Source organism: Rhopalosiphum maidis, chromosome 2 (genome assembly GCF_003676215.2).
Source record: "Rhopalosiphum maidis isolate BTI-1 chromosome 2, ASM367621v3, whole genome shotgun sequence".
Taxonomy (NCBI): Eukaryota; Metazoa; Arthropoda; class Insecta; order Hemiptera; family Aphididae; genus Rhopalosiphum; species Rhopalosiphum maidis.
This window is the reverse complement of record NC_040878.1, coordinates 52,986,673-53,011,189: the sequence shown is the minus strand read 5'-3', so window position 1 is coordinate 53,011,189 and position 24,517 is coordinate 52,986,673. Positions and strand designations below refer to the sequence as shown.

Below are 24,517 nucleotides of genomic sequence, written 5' to 3'. Positions count from 1 at the left end.
TTGGAACCTATTTGATAATTTTAAAATCAATCACTAGGCTTAAACATATTTACGGTTCTTTTTTATTGTCATTTACATTTATAAATATCTTAAAAACGAGCTATTTTAATTTACCTACTAAATTATATCAGTTTATTAGCATTACTAACACGTAAGCACAATAATCGTCAAAAATAAAATTAATTATTTGTTATATATAAATATCACATAATTTATTTATTTATTTGTATAAATCATAATACTTTCTGTTTAAAAATTTATTGGGTTATATTAACTAGAAAAATAATTGTTTTTATTTTTTTAATATTTTAACATAAATATTATATTTAAATTGTTTATTAAAATAATGTTTTCCTATTGTTTTTTTTCTTTTGTGAAATTAAATTATTGAGTTCACAAACAGATAGTTTAATGGGTTAATTAATAACTATCTAACATCGTTATTTTATTTTTAACCAGAATTAAAGCTTGACACAACAATATTGAATATTGATTATATTTTGTATATATATATATTCATTAGAAATTACTCGGTTATGAATAATTCAATTACAGTAGAAATAAACAACTATATTTTTTTTTGATAACATTTATATTAAAACTGTATAGTACTATTGTACTAACAATAAAATAAACATTTATAATATTAATTCTTAACTATAAAATAGATGTTGAATTATTGTGTTTAAATAATCCATATTTTTATCATTATTAATATAAACAAAATTTATTTTTATTATTCTTTTGTTTATACATTCTCAGATTTTCAAAAACTTCTATACTAAAAAAATAAAAAAAAAAATTTAAAAATACAAAATAAAAATTTCCTATTTATTTTGACAGACACTGAAACATTGTTTAATATAATGAAACGATTTAACTGACTATCACACTAAAAATACAGTATTATCTGATATTCACCATAAACTGAAATACAATACGATTATAGATTTAAACAAATATATTATCTCTATACACACAATTCGATTAAATCAAAACACGAAATTATGAGAAATAAAAAATAATTTAAAACCCTTGCAACAATGTAAAACATCAATGAAAACAGAAATAATAATAAGCTGACCGAGAATCGGCCATATCTGTCTTAAACGTCTACATCTTATGCAAAATCAACAACCAACAGAATGCACTTTGTGTAGATGGAATAAATATTGAATGATGACGGAATGCATTCAATGCAGATCCAACGAAGAAGAAAGAAAAGAGAATACTGAAATTCAGTGAACTTTTGTAAAATAATCAGTACCGATTTCCAACTATGAAACGCCATTTCATTTCTTAGGAGAACCTAACCAGAGAAATATATTTAATATAAATAGTTACATGTTATTTGTTCTTCAACATAAGTGTAAACACAGATTATCCAAAACTCAAAACCTATTCATTATTGATTATCCTTTGTACAATTATGTAATATAGTATAAGAAGACTATAGGCTTTCGAAGTTTAAGATTATTATAAAAAAATACATATTATTTATAAAGATAGCCAAAATTTATAACTTTCACATATTTACAAATGGGAACACATTGTTCAACTCTGGAATTTTGTTACCATAAGTATCAATAAGTACATTTTTTTTTAAATTTTAGATTTTGAGTAGAGCTATTAATGATTTGTCTATAATTATGTATTTCTTTACAGGTCGGTAATCAAATTCTAGGAAGGTCCAGATAATTTGAAAAAAAATTTGAGGACCTAAAAAACTTAAATATTAGTTAATAATTGTTGTTTTACCATGACTTTTATTGTCAATAGCGATAAAATATGAACGCCCATCGTTATTTCCAAAATGTACATCATAAAAATAGATTAAATATCTATGTTATGTGCGAAAAACCAGCATTAAAAAAAAAAATATTTTGGTGGTCCAGTTATTTCCCCTTTACGGGCTGGATTTTGCCCGCGGGTTGTCTCTTTGTTTTGACTCCTGCTTTATATTATATCATATTTTTGGTTTGATTTCAATAGTCATTTTCTACTTTTATTTTATTTTATTTTTTAATGTTTTTCGTAAACATATGTTAACATTACCACACCAAGGCACCAAATCTTAATAAGTGTAAGACAAGCCTAAAAATTTTAATTTACATTTATGGGTTATAAGTTATATAACATTTTAAAACAAAAAAGGAAAAAGCCTAAATGACTATTAAAATATTTATAGAAAGTTTATAATACATGTATGAAATTATATCTTAATTTTTTGATGAATAATTTATTCCTAAATTTTAACAAAGATTTATTTAAATTTTTAAATTGTTTTTTGCTTTAAAGCATATTTTTTAATTTTATATTTCTACTTTACAAAAGTTCCAGTGGAAATTTTCTTATTAACAACGCAGTTCCATTAGCAATTTTTGTTTTTCTCATGTACGTGATCACTTTTTTTCGAATTTTATTTTAGCGACAATTTAAATTAAAAAAATAACTTCAAAATACTGTAAACAACCATATAGATCCGAAAAGAAAATCGATCTAAGAAAGATAATACATAGTTAAATCGATGAAATTATTATTATACCGAACCATTTGACTTCAACGACCGACATGTAAATAATTGAATGCACTCCTGAGTTGGATCGAAGCTATACATCTGATTTTGAGGTCCTCGCCTTAAGTCATTTCCTCGCACTCATGTCTAGTCCTGCTAATGTCGAGCCCATTTTTGTTAATTTATCTCTGTCTCACATTCAGAGTTGTAGACTAATCAAGGATCTTCACGCCCACTTTTGGAAACGATGGCACAATGAATACTTGAAAATTGTACAAATTGGACAAACCACAGCAACAATCTAAAAATCAATACGTTGGTCCTAATCCAGGATCCAACAGCTCCACTCTTATGGAAACTCAGATGGATTATCAAGTTTTATCTCGGCCAGGATGGGGTTGCACGAGTCTTCACTGTACCAACAGCAACTGCAATAATGAAGAGTCCAGTAGTAAAGCTCTGTCCGTTTTTTTTCTATTAAAGTACGCATTAAAGGTGGGCAGAATGTTTCGCTCTTCTTTCTGATGTCTTTGTAATACATATATAAATTATGTATACCCGTCGTTATCGGATTTTTATTACGCTGGTATTTTAATTACAACAAAATTGTCATTATTTATTACTATCTAATATGCATTTATCGGCAATCGAAAATGTGTGGTTTCGGGTTATTCGTCATCACTGAACTCGGTACCGGTGACTAAAAGGTTAGTCACAGAAAACCACCAAAAACAAACACCGATAAACTGCGTATAAAAGGCCATACAACCGACTATCCTGCATTTAGTGTTTCATCCTAGTAAGCTCCACCGGCGCACATTTACGCAAGTTTGGGCGTAAACGGGACAGTGTGTCAGTTCTTCACGGTCGGTCTAGTACATGGGTCACCAAATGATGGCCCGCAGACAAAGAATACATAATACATATTACGAAGAAATTATGTATGTTATGATTGTAAATTATTATTTTTGTTAAATATTATTGGTTTTTAAATAATGTAAATATGTGAGAACTTAGAATTTTTATGGCCCGCGAAAAATTTTCAGATTGCTAATGTCACCCTTCAAAATATTAATTGGTGACCCCTGGTCTAGCACCTACAATTTTTTTTTTTTTTTTTATTTATATTATTTTTAGTGTTTCATAAACGTAAAATATGTATGTATTTCTAATTGTATCAATTGAATTTTTTATTTAATATATATTACTAAACCAAGAATGAAAACGACTTATCAATAAAATTAAACTCTTTTGAACGTTTTACATGGGTTACATTAAACATGGGTTATTTTGTTTTTTAACGAAAATTAAGTTTAAATTTAATAAATCTGTTAAACAACGATACCTCAATAATGAGGAACACTCAAAACTTACTTTATAGCAAACGGAGATTTCCGTGGTTTTTTTATTTTAAATATTGAAATTAAAAACTTTGGAGTAACTTCACCTCCTTTCCTATCACTGGATCTGTCATTCACATAACCAATGATTTTATAGTAGTTTTAAACTATGTCATAAATATTAACATTTTTTTAACTATTATTAAAATGTTCTCAATTCTCTTAGTTATATTTCAACTATGTATACTTAAAGCTTTATAATATATATATATTTATATATATGTAATATTATAACGGAATAATAAATAAAAAATAATAATTGGTTTCTTTGAAAATCAATAACTAAGCTTCATTTAAATATTCATAAAATATAAAATAATTATATTTTAATTAAGCATTATAATTATTATGTTCTAAAATTTCACTTATGTTGTGCAAATTTTAAATTTTTTTCAACTTTAAAAAACGATAAAATATAATCTATGTTATTACGGGCAATGCGAGCTGCGATTAAAATATTCAACAATAGATAATTGATTTGAATTCATTTTTTTGAACTACCGTGGGCTATTTTATATAACTTCCATCAACCTTAAAAAAATATTGTTTGTATTAAAAGACTAGTATAAAAAGAGATATTTAGAGTCAACAACTCCTAATTAGGTAATTCATACTATGTTTATCTTTAAATCAACATTCAACAATTGATTTGCATAGCCTCACAGTCGCCATATCTAAACAAAAGCACTACAAATATACTCTCGATTACATGTGTATATAAAAAAACTACTTATTACTCATTAGTCATTAATAATTATCACACACACTTAAACACTAAGGTAATTATTTAAAAATTCTTTCTTAAATCAATCTGCGGACATAAGGCCTCCAATATTATCGAGGGAAGGGGAAATTTCAAAAGCTTCGACCTGAAAAAATATAGTAGTAAATATATTATATAAATATACTTAGGTATAATTTTTAATAAAAACAAACCAATAGAAAAAGTACTTCATTGTTTTATTTTTTATTAATATTTCACATTGAATGATTATATTTTCAGTAACTACGTGCCCATAACCTATAGATAGGTACGAGTGTCAAATGATATTGATAAATGTTATTATTGATTTTGTTATTTCATAGCTAAAATATTAAAAAATCTGTATTTTAAGTATCTATATTTTATTATACTAGGTAAAATAAATGGTAAAATTGGCTTAAATACAAACAAATATTAAAATTAAATTTCGTAAGATAATAATGAATGATAAAATTATGTAAATCACGGAACAACGATGTCATTATTTATAAGGGCATTAATAAATTAAGTAGGTAGGAATTTATTGTAAAGTGGATTTTATGAAAGCCGTAATGTTATTACAATGTAATGGTTAATGATTATTACCCTTATATTTGTTAGAAATGTAATAATTACTTATTGTTTATTAGTTACTACATTCTGTACATAATTAAATAAAACATATCTGTTAAAATAAACATACATTATATGTGGTTATGAGCGGCTCATGATGAGTTTTGTATACAATAAATTCGTATTAACCAATACGGTTTATTTTATACCTCAAGGGGTATACAAGTTGCACAGTTTTAATAAATCATGAATTTATATATATAAATGTTTTTGATTCGTAAAATAAAAATTATTTTTCATATTTCTGAAATGAATAACTTTAAAATATTGTAGGTTTTGTAATTTTGTTGATAATTAAAGGTATACAGTTAAATCTTTTTATATAACATACTATAGGGGAATTTTAATGTGCCCTTTATTAAGACATGTCAGTAAACAGAGATTTAACAACATTATACGTTAAATACAATATTCAATATCGAAAAAAGTGATGTTACAGTAAAAAAAAAAATAATTAATTAGTTTGATGGAAAAATACAACGATTTATTTAACATTTTTAAATAATTTTTCCTAATATTTTAAGTGTAATTTTGTAGTTTTATTTAATGAATAAAATAAATCAGGAATTTATACATGTTTACAAAAGTCAATAGTTTAAAAAGAGCAGAGTGGAAAATGAGCTATTTCAATCATGGGTGACATATGTGACAAGACCCATAAATGAGGGTTTCGTTTTCTCCAAACTACCCTAGACTTTAATTACCTAGATTTTTGTCACATTTTAGTAACCTTCAGAACCACCTCTATCAATGTTACGGTTATCTATAGTTAACTGTTCTTGCCGTTCTCGGCATTTCAACATTCTCAGATTTGCCAAACTGTTTCATAGAACAAAGTAAGATTAACCACCCTACACACATTTTTAAAATATTTAGATTAATTTAAAGCTATTACTTATTCACATCACGAATCCTTTTACACAGTTTCATGGTAATTCGGTATTATAGTCTAATCTAACTAAGTTAACAATAATAATAATTAATAATATACTCGTATAATATGAATATAATATAACAATAATAATAGATTTAATATTTCTGATAAAAATTAATTCAACCTCCTGTTTGAGTAAAATAAATTACTATTAAAACAATATAAATAATAAATATATATAAATATAACTAGTAATATAGGCTAATAGGTCATCTCTAAAACTTTATTTAATATGCAATGATTAATATTAGATCAAATTTAAATATTTAACACGTTCATTACAGTGAGTTGTATACATAAGAGATATATTATACTTTCCGTGATTTTTTTCTAAGACAAAAGATATTTAAAATTTTGATTATTAATTATTAAGTAATATTTTACTACCATCTTCAATTTTAGAACTTTATCTGCTAATAAAACTAGACATTAATGATTAGCAGACTTTCAGAAATAATCGGAGATGCTGGTCTACTGATAAAATATTTTTAAAAAAGAAATAAGATCTTAAAATATAGTAGAAAATGTATTTTTTTAATACTTAAAAATTCCATTAAATATTATAAGTGTTTATAACTCAATAAATGCCTTAGGTATTATATTTGTAATCAAACTAATAAGTGGGTAAGCATTCAACCTTGTCGTACATTGCAAGGGATAGTATACGAATGTTGGTTAAAATAGGATATGAGATCCTATTTTACAGGTGATACTCAATTAAGACTAACCAAATGGTAATAATCAATCAATAATACAATCAATCGTAAACGTACAAATCATATACTCGTCACATAAACATCCAAACAATTTATTTATCAAATACATAGGTAGCCGGTGAATATATGTAAATGTTAATATAAATAGTTACAAATACAACTGTAAAAAGTAACAATAATGTGTTCAGTTTATGCAATGAACCATTTTTATTTATCATACAAACATCAATTAATGATTTATGTAAATGGAATATTATTTTATAAAACTAATGGAAAATTATTCAATTACCTACTTAATAAGTTATATAATATATAAATTTACAGTAACGTTAAAATATAACGATAAGAATATTTCATTTTTTTTTTTTTTTTACATTATCTTAACGTTCATGGAAGTACCTAATAGTTGAAACACATGTTAGCTAAAAAATTGGAAAAAAAAATTAATTATTTTTGAGAAATGAAAAAATAACGCAAAACCATTAGGTAATAAATTCAAATACAATTTTTACATCTTCTGTGAAAAATATAATCAAATTCAAACGCAATTTCTATATATGAAAATAATATTATTCCAAACATCCAGATGGGAGTATAAAGGTTTTAGTATTCTTGAATGTGTTTCAAAAGCGGTTTTTATGTGAAAGCTATAAAATATTTAAGGGTCAATAGTTAAAGGATGTAGGTATAAAAAAAAAAAAGTTAAAAATCTTTTCAGAGAACATAAAATAAAACAAAAAACTAACGTTCTATATTGCTCATCGACTCTTTCGTTTGACCAAGATGTGTATAATGTATTTTACATTGTTAATAAAAGTTTATATCTAAGTTAACACGGCTTTTAGTTAGCTTAAATCACGGATTGCAGATCTACGTCAAATGTAAAAAACGAATGTACGGGAACATTCGGTTCGGCCGTTCGACGTGTGTTTTGCACTTGCGAAAAATATATAATGAACAATTAATAACTTACTGAAATATGTATAATTTCCTATAACGTTGTGCATGCAATTATTATTTATATGGTACTCTTTCATACTAAGTTATGCGATACACATCACCGTGCCGGCCTCTGACCTACTCTCTCTGGTCTGTTAAAATACACGTATATAATAATTCAATACGTATTACACATCCCTAACGTATTATAACCCGCAACCTATTATTCCGTGCAACATAATACGATAGAAAAAGGTTTAACTTTATTTCTTCTGATCTCGTACAACTTCGTTTACATAACAATAAGAAATATCTTTACCAACGGTTGTCAAAGAAAAATGATGTGAAAAACGTAGGTATTTGTTGGAAGTTTTAAACTGTGTAGAATTTAAAGTTGAAATATCGATTTTACTCTCAATATACATCATAGCACACTACATATACTTTTCGGAATATTTCATTTTTTGTTTCTGAATAATTGACATTTGATTGAATAATCGATAATAATTATGATCAGTTTTTCCATTTTTTGTGACGTATTCATTATTATTATAATTATTATTTTTTGGATATAATAAAACTATGATTATTCTCGATTGTCCCAACACCGTCCAAGTAAATCTTTGACAATGAATATATTGTTTCGGAGGTTCGTTCGAATATTAGTAATAATACCTGTTTAATTAAAATAAATAATTATTATTATGCCATTTTATGAACCGAAAATTACAGTCTTTTATTTTTTATTATACAGTTCTATTAACATAAAATAAGATTCATTGTTCGACAACAAAAACCTCGATTCTTTTGTATATTTGAATTTTTTTCAATTATTATTACTTCATACCAGAGTGTTCACAATATTTAACACAGACTTCAGACTTCTACAACATCGACCTATACAGAAAATACCAACCACCTTGAAACGATATCTCAACAAATGTATATATATATATATATATATATATATACATCTGAAATAACCATAAGAGTTACATTTTCGGTATTATTTTGTAAACGATTTGTGTCAATCAATGTATAATATGTGATTCCAATCGAGGTAATGACAAGGTATTTATTAGAGTAACATTGGATTTGATATTATGTTAAATTTGAAAAATTATTGTTAGCTAGCCTGTTCTGAACATTTAAAGTATAAATCTCAATTATATGCCTTTTCACTAGCATCTGTAATACTATAAATGTTTATGTCGTGTATTCCAATTTTAATGGTTGTTAACCGTGGTATTATGTTAAATTTTTTAACATCGACAAATTAGTCTTGTACACATGCCACTCACGTTATATTTTTTCGGTTATAGGTTTGTTTCTCTTTACCTAAGCTACCCAAAATCCCAGCAACATTATTTTTCACGAACTACTACCGGACCTTAAACCTAGATGAACGAAAATACGCTCGATATCTGAGAATTTATCATTTTATGTCGTAAGTATCGATATAGTATCATTTTCCGTATAGATTTTAAATATGAAATGATTGCACATTATTACCTAATATTTTATATCATTTATTTCAAGTAACTGCTTTGGTTCGTTTTTTTTACATTTTTGAGAATACTTAAATTATTTACAGACCTTTTTTAAAGTGCCATACCGGCCGTTTCTATGATTTGTAGCAAATTATCGGTTAATTTAATAGTATTGCGCATTTCGTCTAAGCACCACTGAGGAAAATAGTCACTGTAAAAATCACTATTAACAGAAATGGTGGCTTTGAAAATTGTTTATATTCGATTTCAAATATTTTTTAGAATAAATCAACTGTCAAATATACTCATAAAGCCGGACTGTATCGTGTGTATTTAACGTATAAGTTTTAATTTGTGAATTACTATCTTCTCGCCATATAAAATACTCAGTCTGAAAGCCCCGATCATTTTCAAATAACATTTATTCGATGATACATATTTTTCTGTGTGCGGAAACTTCAAAACTTTGCACACGGAATCCAAATATCTAGCCATAAATATTAAATCGTTTCGGATCATCAGTCTCTTTAAAGAGACATTATTTAGACTTACGCCGTCTCGGTATTAGTTTAAGCGTCGAATACGACACGTAATTTCGTAGTATAATACTTCTTAGATTTAATACATAATGGTGTGTCGGATAACACATTTCTCTGGGCACGTCAATTTCTCGAGAGCTTATGTAGTTTAAATCTGCGTATTCACGAATAAACTTCACATATTCTGTTTTTAGCACTGGATTTTTTTCAAATCTTCACCCTACCTACAAAAGTCATCGTTTTGCAATGTTATAAGATTACCCCAACTGTGACACATCTTTTCGAAATGGCAATCTCACTGTAAAGCGACCACCTTAATCTTAACGTATCCACTGTATTCAAATATTCAACACACGTCTTCTTTTGCACAATATAGAAAATCGATCAAACCCATTCGTCTGATTGCAAAATTGTTTGACCAAATTTATTAGGTTACCACATGCGTCATTTTTTGTATTAAACACTTCATATCTTTTTGCTACATTATCTTTTACTAACCCCGACGACACATATCTGAACTTTTTATCTTGAAATATAGGCCCATTTATTAATCGACGCTGTTGGGCCTCGGACTGCAATTACATCGAAAAAGTGCAATGCACCGATCAATATGTCAATTTTTGTGGGACATTTAATGACGGATTCGTCAGGATAATATTTTTTGTTTGTGGAATATTTTCCGAAGTAAATTTAAGTACCTATCACCAATTATTGTGTATTAGTTCATAATCGTTTCTGCACGACCGAGTCTTTAACGATGCGTTTTATTTACAAGTTCGGCCGTTACAGAATTATTCATTGAAGCAGAATCTAACAATACGCGAGCTGTTACATATTTTTACTGCTGATTCGTCTTTCAATGGCAGTAAGTCATCAATGTTTTTTTACACGAGTTTGTATTAAAACTTTCTTATTATTATTATTATTATTATAGCATGTAAATAAACTGAGCCCCGTCGCCTTCATACGGTTTATTGCTGTTATTGTTTCTAGGAGTTTTATATTGTCCTTGGCTTCATCGGTAATGACTAAAAATAAAATAACTTTTGTATAGCAGTTAAGTTCTTTTTATATATATATTGTATATAAATACAATTTGGAATGAAAAATATTCTTCGTACTACCCAAAGAACGTTAGAATACTATATCCGAGTTGTGTATTGTGTTTAGTTTTATCATTGGCCGTAGCCTATAGTCGCATGTTGTCTTCAAAATTTCTATATTCATTATTACCACCCCTATCGTCAATATTATATTTTATCGTTTGCAATCATTTCATATTTTTTACGAATTCTGACACTACTTTGAAATATTATTCTTTAAAATATATACTCAATTCGCCCTGTTCGGGAAATATTTAGTTTCGTTTTGATTAACGCTCGCCGATTCTTTAATTGTTTAATCGTTGCCTACGCCTGTTGAATTATTTCCAGTTGTCTTCTATCTTCTTTCTTCTGATTTCAACTTGTACGATATTCTATATATCGAACTGCACACATATATATATATATATATCCAAGAAAGTGACATTTATGCCTTTAACTGACCACGCATTATAATCGATGATGCCATTTCGCTCATATATTTTATGACAAAGGTGAAACTACTTCTTTTTAATATTTTATGTCGATACGTTTTGGCTAAATCGTGCATCCGTCTACAAAAATATGATACTGATTCGTAAATTACGAAAAAAAAAAAGAAAAAAAAGTAAATTACCTAATTTTATTTTGTAAAATATTACTTGCTATTTTTTTAAGGGCATACAGTTGTTAATAGTTATTAAAATCGCATTTCTGAAACAATATAATATTCATTCATACAATTTTGATTCAATATTAATATAATATAAAACTATTTTACACTGTGCTTGTCATCATTAAACATCGTTGAGCTATATTATTGTTAAAATTTAAACCTAAAGATAATGACTGAATTATTATATTCTCGTTTCTCGAGGAGTATTATTACTTTCAATTAATTAAACGCTAATTCATGCATGCATATACGCTTACTGTTTTCAATTTGACATAAAACATCACTTAATACTAAAATCATCTACGCTGGCATACGAAAACTTTTCAATTCATTTTTGAATTTCTGTAGATTACGCACAAAAGAATGGAAATTAAAATTAAACGATAAATGTTTTAATAAAATCCATTCTATTATATATTATTAATTAATGAACACGACATATAAATTACAAAATATGTAGTTGGATCGACATAATAGATGGATACTGGATACCAACTATCTACAAAATGTAAACATATAGTGTAATAACACGTAATTATTCCAATTGTCCGCTATTTAGAAATATAATTATCTCAATAAGCAAACATCATAAAATATTTAACAACTTTTTATTCATTCGTTAATATGATAAAATAATATAATAATTTAAGTTGAATCTCCATACATTAACGTTTATTAATAAGAAGTACTATATCAATATTATTGATATAATCTGTATACTTATCTGTATTTAATTATTTTTTTGTTTTTATTTTTAGAAGTATTGGAAATTTTTAAATTTCTACAAAAATTAAAATTATATTATATTCAATTTGAATTTTAATATTTTTTACATTACAATCTCTATGTATTATATTTAACGGGAATTTGAAATCCATCATTATTAAAAAAATATATATACTACTTTTTAAATATTAAGACTGATTTTATTGTGATAGTATATAGTTGTATGTATGTCATGAAATCTGTAAATAAATGGTTTACTATTTAAAAATAAATAATTTTATAATTAGTCGCATAGGAAACTATTATTTTTAAATGAAAAAAAATCATCTAGTATAAACCTATAGGTCTAAAAATGTTCACCTAACTAAGAAATTTTTAAGCTTTGTATATTATAAGCCCATTATTTCTGCATGTATAATAATACTACGATTATATTTAATCAAATGTCTAGAGAAATCGATATTTGACTATAATAGTAGTATCTATAAATACGTAAATATTTTATTCAAGGAAAATAACATGTCAACCTATATAGTTCATTAGGATGTTTATAACAACTGCTGTCATAATCATACGTACCTGCAGCGAGTACGGTACTGAGTCCGGTCGGTATGCCCAGCCCGAGGTTGCCAAACGAACCTTTCTCTTCTATGCAAGCCACGCTGCCCATGACGACTGCAAGTATGCCACAAACGATCTGCGGGAAAAGCATAAAAACGGACGATAATGATAATTATTAATATATTACATTTAACTACGAAGTAAAATACGATTATCATCGTAATAAGATACTTTTGTTGAACTTCTCAATAGATGTAAAAGCGTTCATTCGTTACATTAAATTGACTGAAATCGACAACGAAAAGAAGTCAATATGGGCTAGTGTTCAAATATTTGCAACTGGTAGTGTAAGGGTTTCGTATGTACATATTTATTTAGCAAGAAAATGGAAAGAGAAAAACGTTATCTGAAAAGCAATAACTCCATTGGACTTGGGCGTAGAGGTCCGAAAATGGTCGGATTTCGAACGGCTATTGATTACAAATGATTTCGGCGCCACACGCGTTCAATAAAATATACAAATAAAAAGTTGCCGCTATTCTCGTATATGTTATTCTTTTAATCGTATGAAAAAAAACTTTCTGAATATATTTAATGTTACAGACAATGTGTAACAAATAAAATAAATAATTAATTTTATTTCGATGCCGCTATAAACGCCTATGATGTACGACATTCTCAAAAAATACTTTTTTTATAATTAATTATAATATTATATAAATGTATGACACAATAAATTAAGTGCAAAGTGTTCGTCAAGTATACATTGATCCATTTTTAGATTCTATTTTTTCTATTTTTTCTAATTATCTATCTTTTAGATAGATAATTGTGAATTTAAAAAAATTATTGTAAGCAGTTTGGAGTATTAAAAAGTAGCTACAACAATAAGCACATTATGTTTTAAAAATTATAATGTAGCTTCAATGATATATAGCATAAATATTAACCGTTTATGACACTGCTAAGTTTTTTTATTATATAAATCAATTATTTAGGACTTTGGATCAGTTCGATAATAGTGTGTGAATTAATTGACTCAGAAGACTTTCAAAATTGGTTCTGGAAATGCATTTTCACAGTTAAATTTGATAAATGTGTTTTTTTTTTCTATAAATTTCAATAAAAATGTATGTAAAAATTCTTGAAAATATAATTCAAGATCCCACATAAGTTGTACCTATATTTGTATAAAAATATTAAAATACGTAGGTAGTCACAATTATTTGTATGGATTTTAAATTGGAATTTTGATGAAATTTTTCAAAATTACAATAATCGCTAACTCTTTGTAATTAGAAATTCGTAAAAACTTTTCTTTTAATCTTTGAAAATACAATACAATCGTACTAAATTCCATAAAATCTAATAAATATATAAAAGTAATTATTTTTGTGGACATTTGAAGTTCAAATTTTAATGAAATTACTTATTTAAACGATAAATAACGATGTTAATTATTTCATTATAATTTAATAACATTCATTAGAACAGAAGGTTAGGTGCACAACTTTTACGTATATTTTGAATTATGAAACTGTACTATAACCAATGGCTTTTGGTTTTATTAAAGGTATATTATCTATTTGTACTATAAACCTAATTTTGCTGTTTTACGGTATTTACAGAAAGATAAAATTAAATTTCAAATTATATAAATGTATGTAATAATAATAATATGGTATAATCGTATATTATTACGATAATTCAATTTTATAATATCCACGAAAAAGTTATACGTAAGTTGGTATAATTACAAATTTTAAACTTAATTTTTTTTTATGTATAATCCATAGGCTAATAAAAAAGAATAAATCGTCTAAAATAGTAAATTTAACTATAATATTAATTTGATATGAAATTGAATTGTGATAATAATTGTCATTAAATTAAAGAATAAGTATAATATATATGTTACAAACATAATATACTATTATATATATTAATAATATATACCATGTTGTAATTACACGGCAAAGCATATTAACAAAATATACTAAATAAAATATCAAAACATTATTAATAATATATGTAGATATTCAAGCAATCCATTATTCAATCATATTTTTAAATAATTATTTAGTTAATTGAGTAGTATTAAATGATAAAATTTGTTTTCTTATTTTGTAATAATAAGCCATCAACAAAAATGATACCAATATCTCAGTATACTTAATCACTAATTTAAACAGTTTAAACTAAAATGATTACTCGATCAAGAAATACGTTCCATAACTTAAAAGTAGCACAGAATGTATTGCCAAAGTTCAAAACAAGTTTCTAAGTGGTAATATGAACGTGATTAAGTTGTTATGCCCAAATTCGTGAATCGAAAACAATTACGGAAATGCCACTTATATAACATAACGTAGAAACATATTACACAAAAGCTTATGGATAAGCCATATAATTTACAACAAACATATACTTGTCTAGTTGCCAGTCTAATGTTTAATGTAAAATCATTAATAATACCTATACATATTTAGCTCAAAATAACATTAAAGCACTGCATTTTTTCGCATAGGAAAATTGTAATCAAAAGTTACACATTGTTTTAGATATACTTCTCTAGAAAAATGTTTAGTTAATAAAATAAATTTTCTATTTTGAATGGCACTTTATAGATGTCATTCTTTGATTTTTCTTTTGTAGTAATAAAAAACTACTAACTACCAATTATTATACTGTTGAAAATGTAAGAAAATCTCAGAAAGCGTATTTTTAAAGAATTATTTTTGAAAGATTTATCTCATTTTAATGCTTACATATTGTTAACTAATAATAATGCTAGTTAATACCATTGACATAGTAACCATATAGCTATTATATAAATTATGGTTGATACACCTTATCGCCGTACAACCGAAATGAGCGAATCGAAAAAGTGCATGGTTTTATCTTCTATCTATATCATAGCAATTTCTATAATTTTTAAATCATTATATTAGTATAAATAAATGATATATATTTTATTCACTCGGTTTGCGTTCAACGAGAGTAGTTAATTAATATATCGTACATTTTATTTCATCATATATGTAGTTTTAATGTAAGCGGATCTCAGATTCCATTTAGTTTTTAATAAATATAAATTATTTTAATGACGTTTACGTATAATTGAAAATCAGAAAATTATGTTTTATTTATATGGATTTTGATTATTGACATATTGAATAAACATATAATCAAATTAAACATGAAATCAATTATTAGGACTGTAGATAGTTAATATATTGGCACTCCTGCTTACCCTAACTATGTATTAAACTACTGAATAATAATTTTCGACGATAAATGCCAATTGTAATTTGTAATCGCATTAAAATATAATTCTGTGAGAAGCCAGTTATTTTGTCGTTTTTGTTGAAAAACTTTCAAAAACTAATTGTAATTTGGGCGCATTCGAATTTTTAAATAACATCTACAGTTTACGTTCTTATTAAACAATATGCTACATAAAACTTTAAAACAATTGTGTTAGGTACTCAGAAAATCGTTTTTCTCAGACAAACGAATATCATTTAAAACCAATAGATTGGAAATATTCTTCACTTAATGTTGAAAACAATTACAGAATAATAAAAAAAAAAACTATCAAAATAGCTTAAAAATAATCTATCTTAGATTGCTACAACAAACGCTTTCAAATTTAATATGGAAATTCGTGTTTACATACTAGCTTAAGTGATTTACCTGATATTGTACAATCTGTTGCAATGTTGATGTATAAAAGTAAATTCGATTTATTATTTTAAAAAATATATTTCATTTTAGTGAATTGTTTTAGTTGAAATTTCTTTTTTGAAAGATTGGTATTTGTAAAATAAACGTATATTTTCAAACAATTAAATATTTGTTGCTCATTTTTAAAAACATAAAATTTATTACTAATAAATTAATAATAAAATTTATAATAAATACATACAAGGATATTAATCTTTTTTATTGGATATTTTTGTTCATTAATACACATACCTGAGTACCAACAACAAAATGCACACTTCAATAAATACTTATATTTTGAATTTATAATATTCAAACTCGAAAAAGTTAAACCATGGTTAATGTTGTTGAACTATCAATATGATATAATTAATAAGCCTATTTACTTTCTATATTTAATATGTACTTACTTTACATTCACGTAAAATCCAAATTTACAAAACCGCGTTCAATAATATCAGTGCATTGTACATAAACAAACATTCTATTATATTATTTTTCAATTTGTACAATATACCAATTATTTTTAAAATTACAAAATATTTAAATAACATAATTCAAAATTAATAAATTTAATTGATCGACATATTATTATTTTGATTTGTATGATTATTTTTAGTAAACTGATTAATTTATTAGTTTTATTTCCTTACGAAATAGTTTTTGGCTGGAAAGAATTCTTGATTGATATTATGTCACACTTTTAAAAATGAAAATCGGGTAAATATGCATATAATATGGTACTTTAAAGAATTAATTTTTGATTTTAATAGCTAGCTACTTTTTAACCTTTTGATGAAATTTCAGGATTTGTATTTTATTCAGACTCCACTTAGAGTACGACGATTGGTCTCAAATGTGTGATATAATAATATATTATTATAATACTACATTATGGTAATTATTACTCCAGCGTAGTGAAGAGTGAAGACAGACAATATTGATCAATACTTATCCTGGTAACTGTATCCTGCCAGAGTTTTAGATTCTGAGCGAAGCATTTAATGTATTTTTTTACAATGATATCTATTTTTCTATATATAAACGATACGTAGTTGAAAATATGCTTTGATCTTCGCTTCATTTTGAGGGTGGTTTATGTAAGCAAATATTTAAACGATGATTAATGATGTTAATTATTTTGTTATAATTTAAAAACATTATTCATGGTGAGTGGGACTTAATACTTTTACATATATTATTAGTTTAACTATATAAGATTACATTTTCAAAATATATAAATTAATTTATACCATGAACCCATACACACCATTTTAGAGTAAAGAATTAATTCAAAAATTTAAAACAATAATATAAAATATTTTAAAAATATTATATTACTTATCATGATAATTAAATATTAAAAATATTTATAAATGTAATGATTTCGTCAAAAATTGAATCAACTTACCGTAATATTATTAGCAAAATAAATTATTTTAGTAGCAATATCGATATCATATCATGAAAAATACTTGGTAATATAGAGTGATCGACTGTATCCGCTCAGAATTACTTTTCGCATACAATGATATATCATTGAATTCAAATTTAACATTTTACAGCAGAGCGGTACCTACTTGCTCATATTTTATTTTGATTATTGGATTTTGTAAAAATAATGTTTTTTATTAAAATAAACGACCAATACACATAAGATTTACTATTATTTAGGAGGAAAAAGAAAAAATAGATGGTTTAAAAAAGTGGCACGGCATATGCGAGAAAAAATAATAAAGAAACGAAATTCAAACATATAACCAAAACAATAGAGAAGGTACCAATAATAACATTCACACAATAAAATCCAAACAGCTAACACTTTTCTTTGGTTGAATGAAAGTTTCATTAAATATTTGGAAGACTTTATCAAATACAACCAAGATGAACATTTTTTGTAACATTTTATTTTATTTTATTTTCAATTATTTACACAAAAAAAAAAGACATTGACACAATAGCGGTTGACACTACGTAGCATTTCTTTATAAACATTATTATATGATCATTATATTATTATTATTATTATATATCATAACATTAAAATTCTCTGTCAATCTAATTATCTCCACAAAAAATCAATACGTTTAAATGATTTATTATTTATCAATATACTTAGCTTACAAGAGAATTTAATATTTTATTAAATTAAAATTTTATTTTATATTACAGATGAAAAAAAAAATAATGTTTATATATCTTAATGTGTCATGGTCTCATAGAAATACTTAAGTCACATAGGGTCATACTTTTGGAACACACAGTATAATAGATTTTCCTATACGAAAATAGTGTATTACTCAAATTAATCATTGTCATTTTTATATTTACTATAGTTTATTATTCATTTCTTCGTGCTACCGAATATTTATAGAATATTACAGAAATTATCACGTAAAACATGCATAAAAAGATATATATTTTACAGTAAACATTTAATATTGCTTGTGGTACTAAAAAAGTATGCAAAAACTACTAATATTTTAAATCTGAATTTGCTTTTGCGATAAATTAATTTCATTCCAATGATTCAATTTCCAGATTTAAAACCCTTTTATATCGAATTACGAACCATCACTCGTGATAATCTTCGACACACACGTCATCTGCGCGTATAAATTACATTCGTTTCCATGTATGATCAATAAAAGGATTTTATATTAACCCCATATAAACATCCCTCTTTTATGTGTGACCAAATCCTTGAATATTACCTGTAGGACACGTATTCGCAGTACTTGTGAAAAGGGATAGTAATCAATGTCGTTCTTTTCCGTGCTAGCCAATCTAGTCACGATCACAGGTACGTCATCTGCCGTTTTGGTCACCTGACTGATGAGCGACTCGTGTCGTCGATACATATTACCTGACTAAAAAAAAAAAAATATATTAATTTTTCATTATAATAACAATGTATTAATATATGACTTGTAAATAGGTTTTTTTTAAATATTTGATAGGTATTCATGACAGCGTCAGATAGCGTTTTGATTTTTTTTTATATTATTCAATAATATATCACTTTTCAAAACTCAAATAAAAATCATTATTAAACCTTTAATAAACTAGGTATTTAAATCCACATACTATAAATATAGGCTATAATATTTATATTTAAAATAACCAAATTTAAATATGTTAATAATATATGCTATTAAGTTGTTTCAGGGGTTCGACGGATTTATTATTGTTTCGGAAATATATTTATATTTATTAAATATAAAGCCAATATCTAACAAAAATTAATTATTGTTAAAAAAAAATAGGTAGATACATAAAAATGTCTACGTTGGTCAATAGGTAATTAACTAGTTATATTATACTATTTCTAAGATTAAACTCTTCAATAATGTAAGTGATAATTATTTTATTTATCGATATCTAAACATCTCATTATTTTTTATATATATTTTTTTATACTTATAGTAATAGAACTCATAATTTAATATAATATCAAACATTTTTAACACATAACAGTGTAGTAGCACTGTAGTAATAAGCTTAAATTTCTAATCACGTCACAATATGCTTTATTCATCCAAAGTCTTTGCTACGAATACAAATAATATTTAAATTATAATTTAATATAGTGTTTAATTTAGTTATGTTACATAATAGCATAAGATAATTATTATCTACTCATCTACGTGTTAATACGTCACGAATTCGTAAATAACAGGGGTGGTAAATAATAGGTTGGTCTATACAAAAATAATGTGATGACGACAGTTAATTATTTATTTATAAAAATAAGTATGTAGCAATGTAACATAATAACATTATATTATTTTCATTTTCTATGCAAGGGTATTATGTAAATCAGTTAGTTTGTATAAAATAAAGTAACTTTGTCTTACGAAGTTACAACAGCCCTAATCCGCGTGTCTTTGAACACGTTTAGAACGGAATTTCATTTTATTTTCAATGCAATTTTGACATTTATTACTCAGTTGTTTAGCTTAAAAACACCCACAAACGCAGTATACTTTTATATACGTGTATAGGGTATACTATTTTATCTGATTTTGTTTTTATCGGGGCAAAACTTGTTTCTCCAAAAACAATACAAATATACAATTGGATTAAATTAAATTAAATTATTATTATTTAGATCCCGAGCAAAGCTATCTATTGGTTATACAATGGTTTGTATTCATATTTAATTATTTGTATGTCTAAAGACATTTTTTATATTAAAAAAATATGATTGAATCCTCAAATTTGAAAATGATTTCTAGTTGAAAAATTTAATCTAAATTATTAGTACTTAAAGAGGGCAAAAGAATAATATTCACGGTATTTCACAAAATAATTTATCTAATTTTATAACCCAAGGTTCGAAAACATAATTCATTATTTTTCATAAGTTTATTAACTAGAATAAAAATAAAAATTTAGTTATCCATCATTTTGTATAAGTAATTAAAAGTTCAAATTTTGATGACACATGGATTAACAAACATATAATGATGAACCAATTCTAGTTATTTTATTCAAATAAAAAAAAACACATGAGGACTTGAAAATGTTACACATAGTATTATGCTCTACCATACAACAATGACATCATCAAAATATTTAGATAAATAATTTTAAGCTATTGTCTATTTAAATCACGAACCCATTCACTCCGTTTTACGGTAATTCGTATTTGACTCGATATATATTAATTAATATATAATAATTATTACAGAAAAAATACTAAAATTAGTCAATATACACAATGGATAATTTAAAAAATAAAATAAAAATGGTTTATACATAAAAACTAAATTTGCCATTAGAAAAATTGAATTCCACAGAATTGAAATCCGAAGTACGCAAAGCTACTACTGTTACAAGATCTAAGATTTGTATGCAAATTAATATCTTATTTCTTCTAATTGTGATGATTAAATTAATTCGCATTAACGGGGAATTTGTATTTTGTGTTTATAATGATACCACTTGAATACAATTGTATCATTTAAAGTTATCGTAATTTTCTAAGCTTCATCGTGTATTTCATTTTAAAGCTATAATTGTTACAATATTAAAAATATTTGATTAACTGCGTGCGTTTACCTAACCTAACTTAACCTAACACAAAAGTATAAAGATAATCTAGCTGTTACAATTATACCAATAAAATCACTTTTAAAATGCATTATTATCATCAATTAAATTATATTATTTAACAACAAATTAAATTCTATTGTTGTTTTGGTATTTTTCAATCTAGACTAATTTGTGTAACTGCCTACAATAAAACCTCAAATTATTGAAAATATTTTATATTATTATACTTTAATTTCTCAACTTAGGTAAAATAATAATTTGATTTCTGTATTTAATTCAACACAATATATATACTTATATCTTGTAGAAATAATATATTAAATTTTCGTAGATATGACTTATCTGTTTAAACATTACATTTTTAAACACTAGATTTATGTGAAATAATAAAAAGAAGTTGATTATTTAATATGATGCGATATAAAATTAAAATCCTAAGAAATCACACAGTCAAATAGAAGGTTTTGAGTATCAAAACCTAAACTATAAGCATCTCAATTCAGTAAATGGATATTTTAAAATCTTAAATTTGAATTCAATGATAAATAATTAGGTATGAAAAATAATTCTGAACGAAAATTGTTTATTAGCGTCTATATCTAAGGATATTTTATGAATAATTTATATTACTAAAAGTAATTTATTTTTCTATTAATTGTCATTCGAAGTTGTAGTCCACCACTGAACAGATTTGCACCAAAAAAATTAGATATATAATATATTACGAGTATATATTGTATAATAATTATTATAATATAAGGAATATCATATATTAATATTATTACTAACTTTAAATAGCAATATCACGATATATAACAATATGAAAAGGTTTATAGTAATAACTTAAAATTATAAGAAATATTAGGAACATTTCACTGGATACATATATATAAAAAAAAAAGAAATATACATAATTATTGCAAAAAGTTTAAATCCCAGTGGTTAATATATATTTTTTAATTATAACATAATAATTAATAATAATAGCAGAAAAAAATCATTAAACAACAAAATTTTGACTAACTAATACCTCTGTATTTTTATATTTTTAAAATGCTAAAATAATAATATGTTAAGAACATTTTCAAACTTTTTTATAGTGCTATAAATTCTTATAGATATTTACATGAAAAAAATCCTAAATTTTCAAATGCCTAAAAGTAGCTTTTTTTAAATTGTCATGGAATATTTTAAGCTTTTAATATCAATATTTTTGAATAACAACAAAACCATTATTTTACATTTAAATATTATACTCAAATTTTGCAACATGTTTTGATAATTGTAAAAAATATAGTGGGATTACTTTAAATTAATTATTATTATTTTTACTATCCTCTTCCAAAAATATCACTTAAACCAATAAGTAATATACATATAAGTATCTAAAAATCTCAATAAGGAATAAAATTACATTAAACATTAACATATAAACAATTAAGGGCTGTGGGCCTGTGGCTATATTTTTCTTGATAGATATATTTATTTATCAAATTTTTATTTACAATGTATACAAACATAAATAAATCCTAGTGGTGGTAAATATCAACTTTATGAGAATTGTATAAGTATTACATATTAAGCACTACTCGTAAATCAAATAATCTAAAGTCTTATAAACAAACCGAGTTACTATTTACAAAATTGAAATTTGTATATAATTATTAACCTAACCTAACCTAACCTGTATGATTAAATAATTGTTCATACTTTTATAATATTATATAGTAAAAAATGCATATAAATTTATTAAAATCGAAAAAGTTCTTCAGAGTTATAAAGAATACATAAAATATTATAAATCACATTATTATAATTTGATAAATTTATTGTACGTCATGAGAGAAGTATGATATTATTTAATAAATTAATGATTATCATTATTTATATACGTCCAATCAAAAAAAAAAAAAAAAAAACAATAGGGAACATTTTATAAGATGATTAAAACTAAAACTTTTATATAATCTTCATTTTTATTTTATTAAGAAAAAGTTTATAGTACAACAACCATTTGAGACATAAACCTAAACCTTCAAGAACAGTATCCTATACAATTAAAAAGTAAAACTTATCAAAGCTTTAAAAATATATCTATGTATAATCATGAATTGTTTTACCTTGTAAATATACATCATTAAACACATTTTGAACACTTCGTGTATTTTATAACAATTTGTTTATAGTAGTTTATATAAAAACACAAAATTTAAGGGTAAAAATAATACAAAAAAATACCTATACATAATTTATTAATGGTTAACTGAATTTTTGGCAATATTCACACCTTATATTATATAGTGAATGACTTGTATGTAGTAAAGGGTTCTTTCTGGATCATTAGTTCAATGATAAAAAATAACAATATATGTAAATCTCCTTGATGAAATGTAGTTATAGTAGAAACGATTCGGTTCGTTAGTATGTGATTGCCTGTATATAGCGTTCAATAATGCGAGAAGTATTCACAGAACTTTTTAGTTAAATTCAACACACAAAATAAATTGGTCTTTTTTTTATTTTTACTTGAAAATTCAAGAATACCTTAAAACATCTAATAGATTTTGTGATATAACCTAAATATATATTATGTGTAACCCATTGTTATAAAATACGATTCAACTATCAAACACAAAATTCTGTTTTTTCTAATATTCCACTAGGACTAAATCAAGCACACAACATTTGACAGCAATTTAACAATAGTGTGATTGCGTAAAGTTTTCCATTTATAAAACAATGAAACCTATTATTCCCGGTGGTTTTGGGTTCACAGCGGA

At 24.9% G+C, this 24,517-nt stretch overlaps 1 protein-coding gene across 2 annotated transcripts in view; it reads right to left on the bottom strand.

Moving 5' to 3' along the window:
* LOC113554135 overlaps window positions 1-24,517 on the bottom strand; it is a 133,004-nt gene that overhangs the window by 79,841 nt on the left and 28,646 nt on the right. For both annotated transcript variants that reach the window (XM_026957845.1, XM_026957846.1), the window contains 2 exons: window positions 19,394-19,549; window positions 12,972-13,089 (listed from right to left, as the gene is read on the bottom strand). In XM_026957845.1, the coding sequence (XP_026813646.1) occupies window positions 12,972-13,089; window positions 19,394-19,540 (265 nt within the window). In that variant the 5' untranslated portion in view covers window positions 19,541-19,549. The remainder of the gene's footprint in view (window positions 1-12,971; window positions 13,090-19,393; window positions 19,550-24,517) is intronic.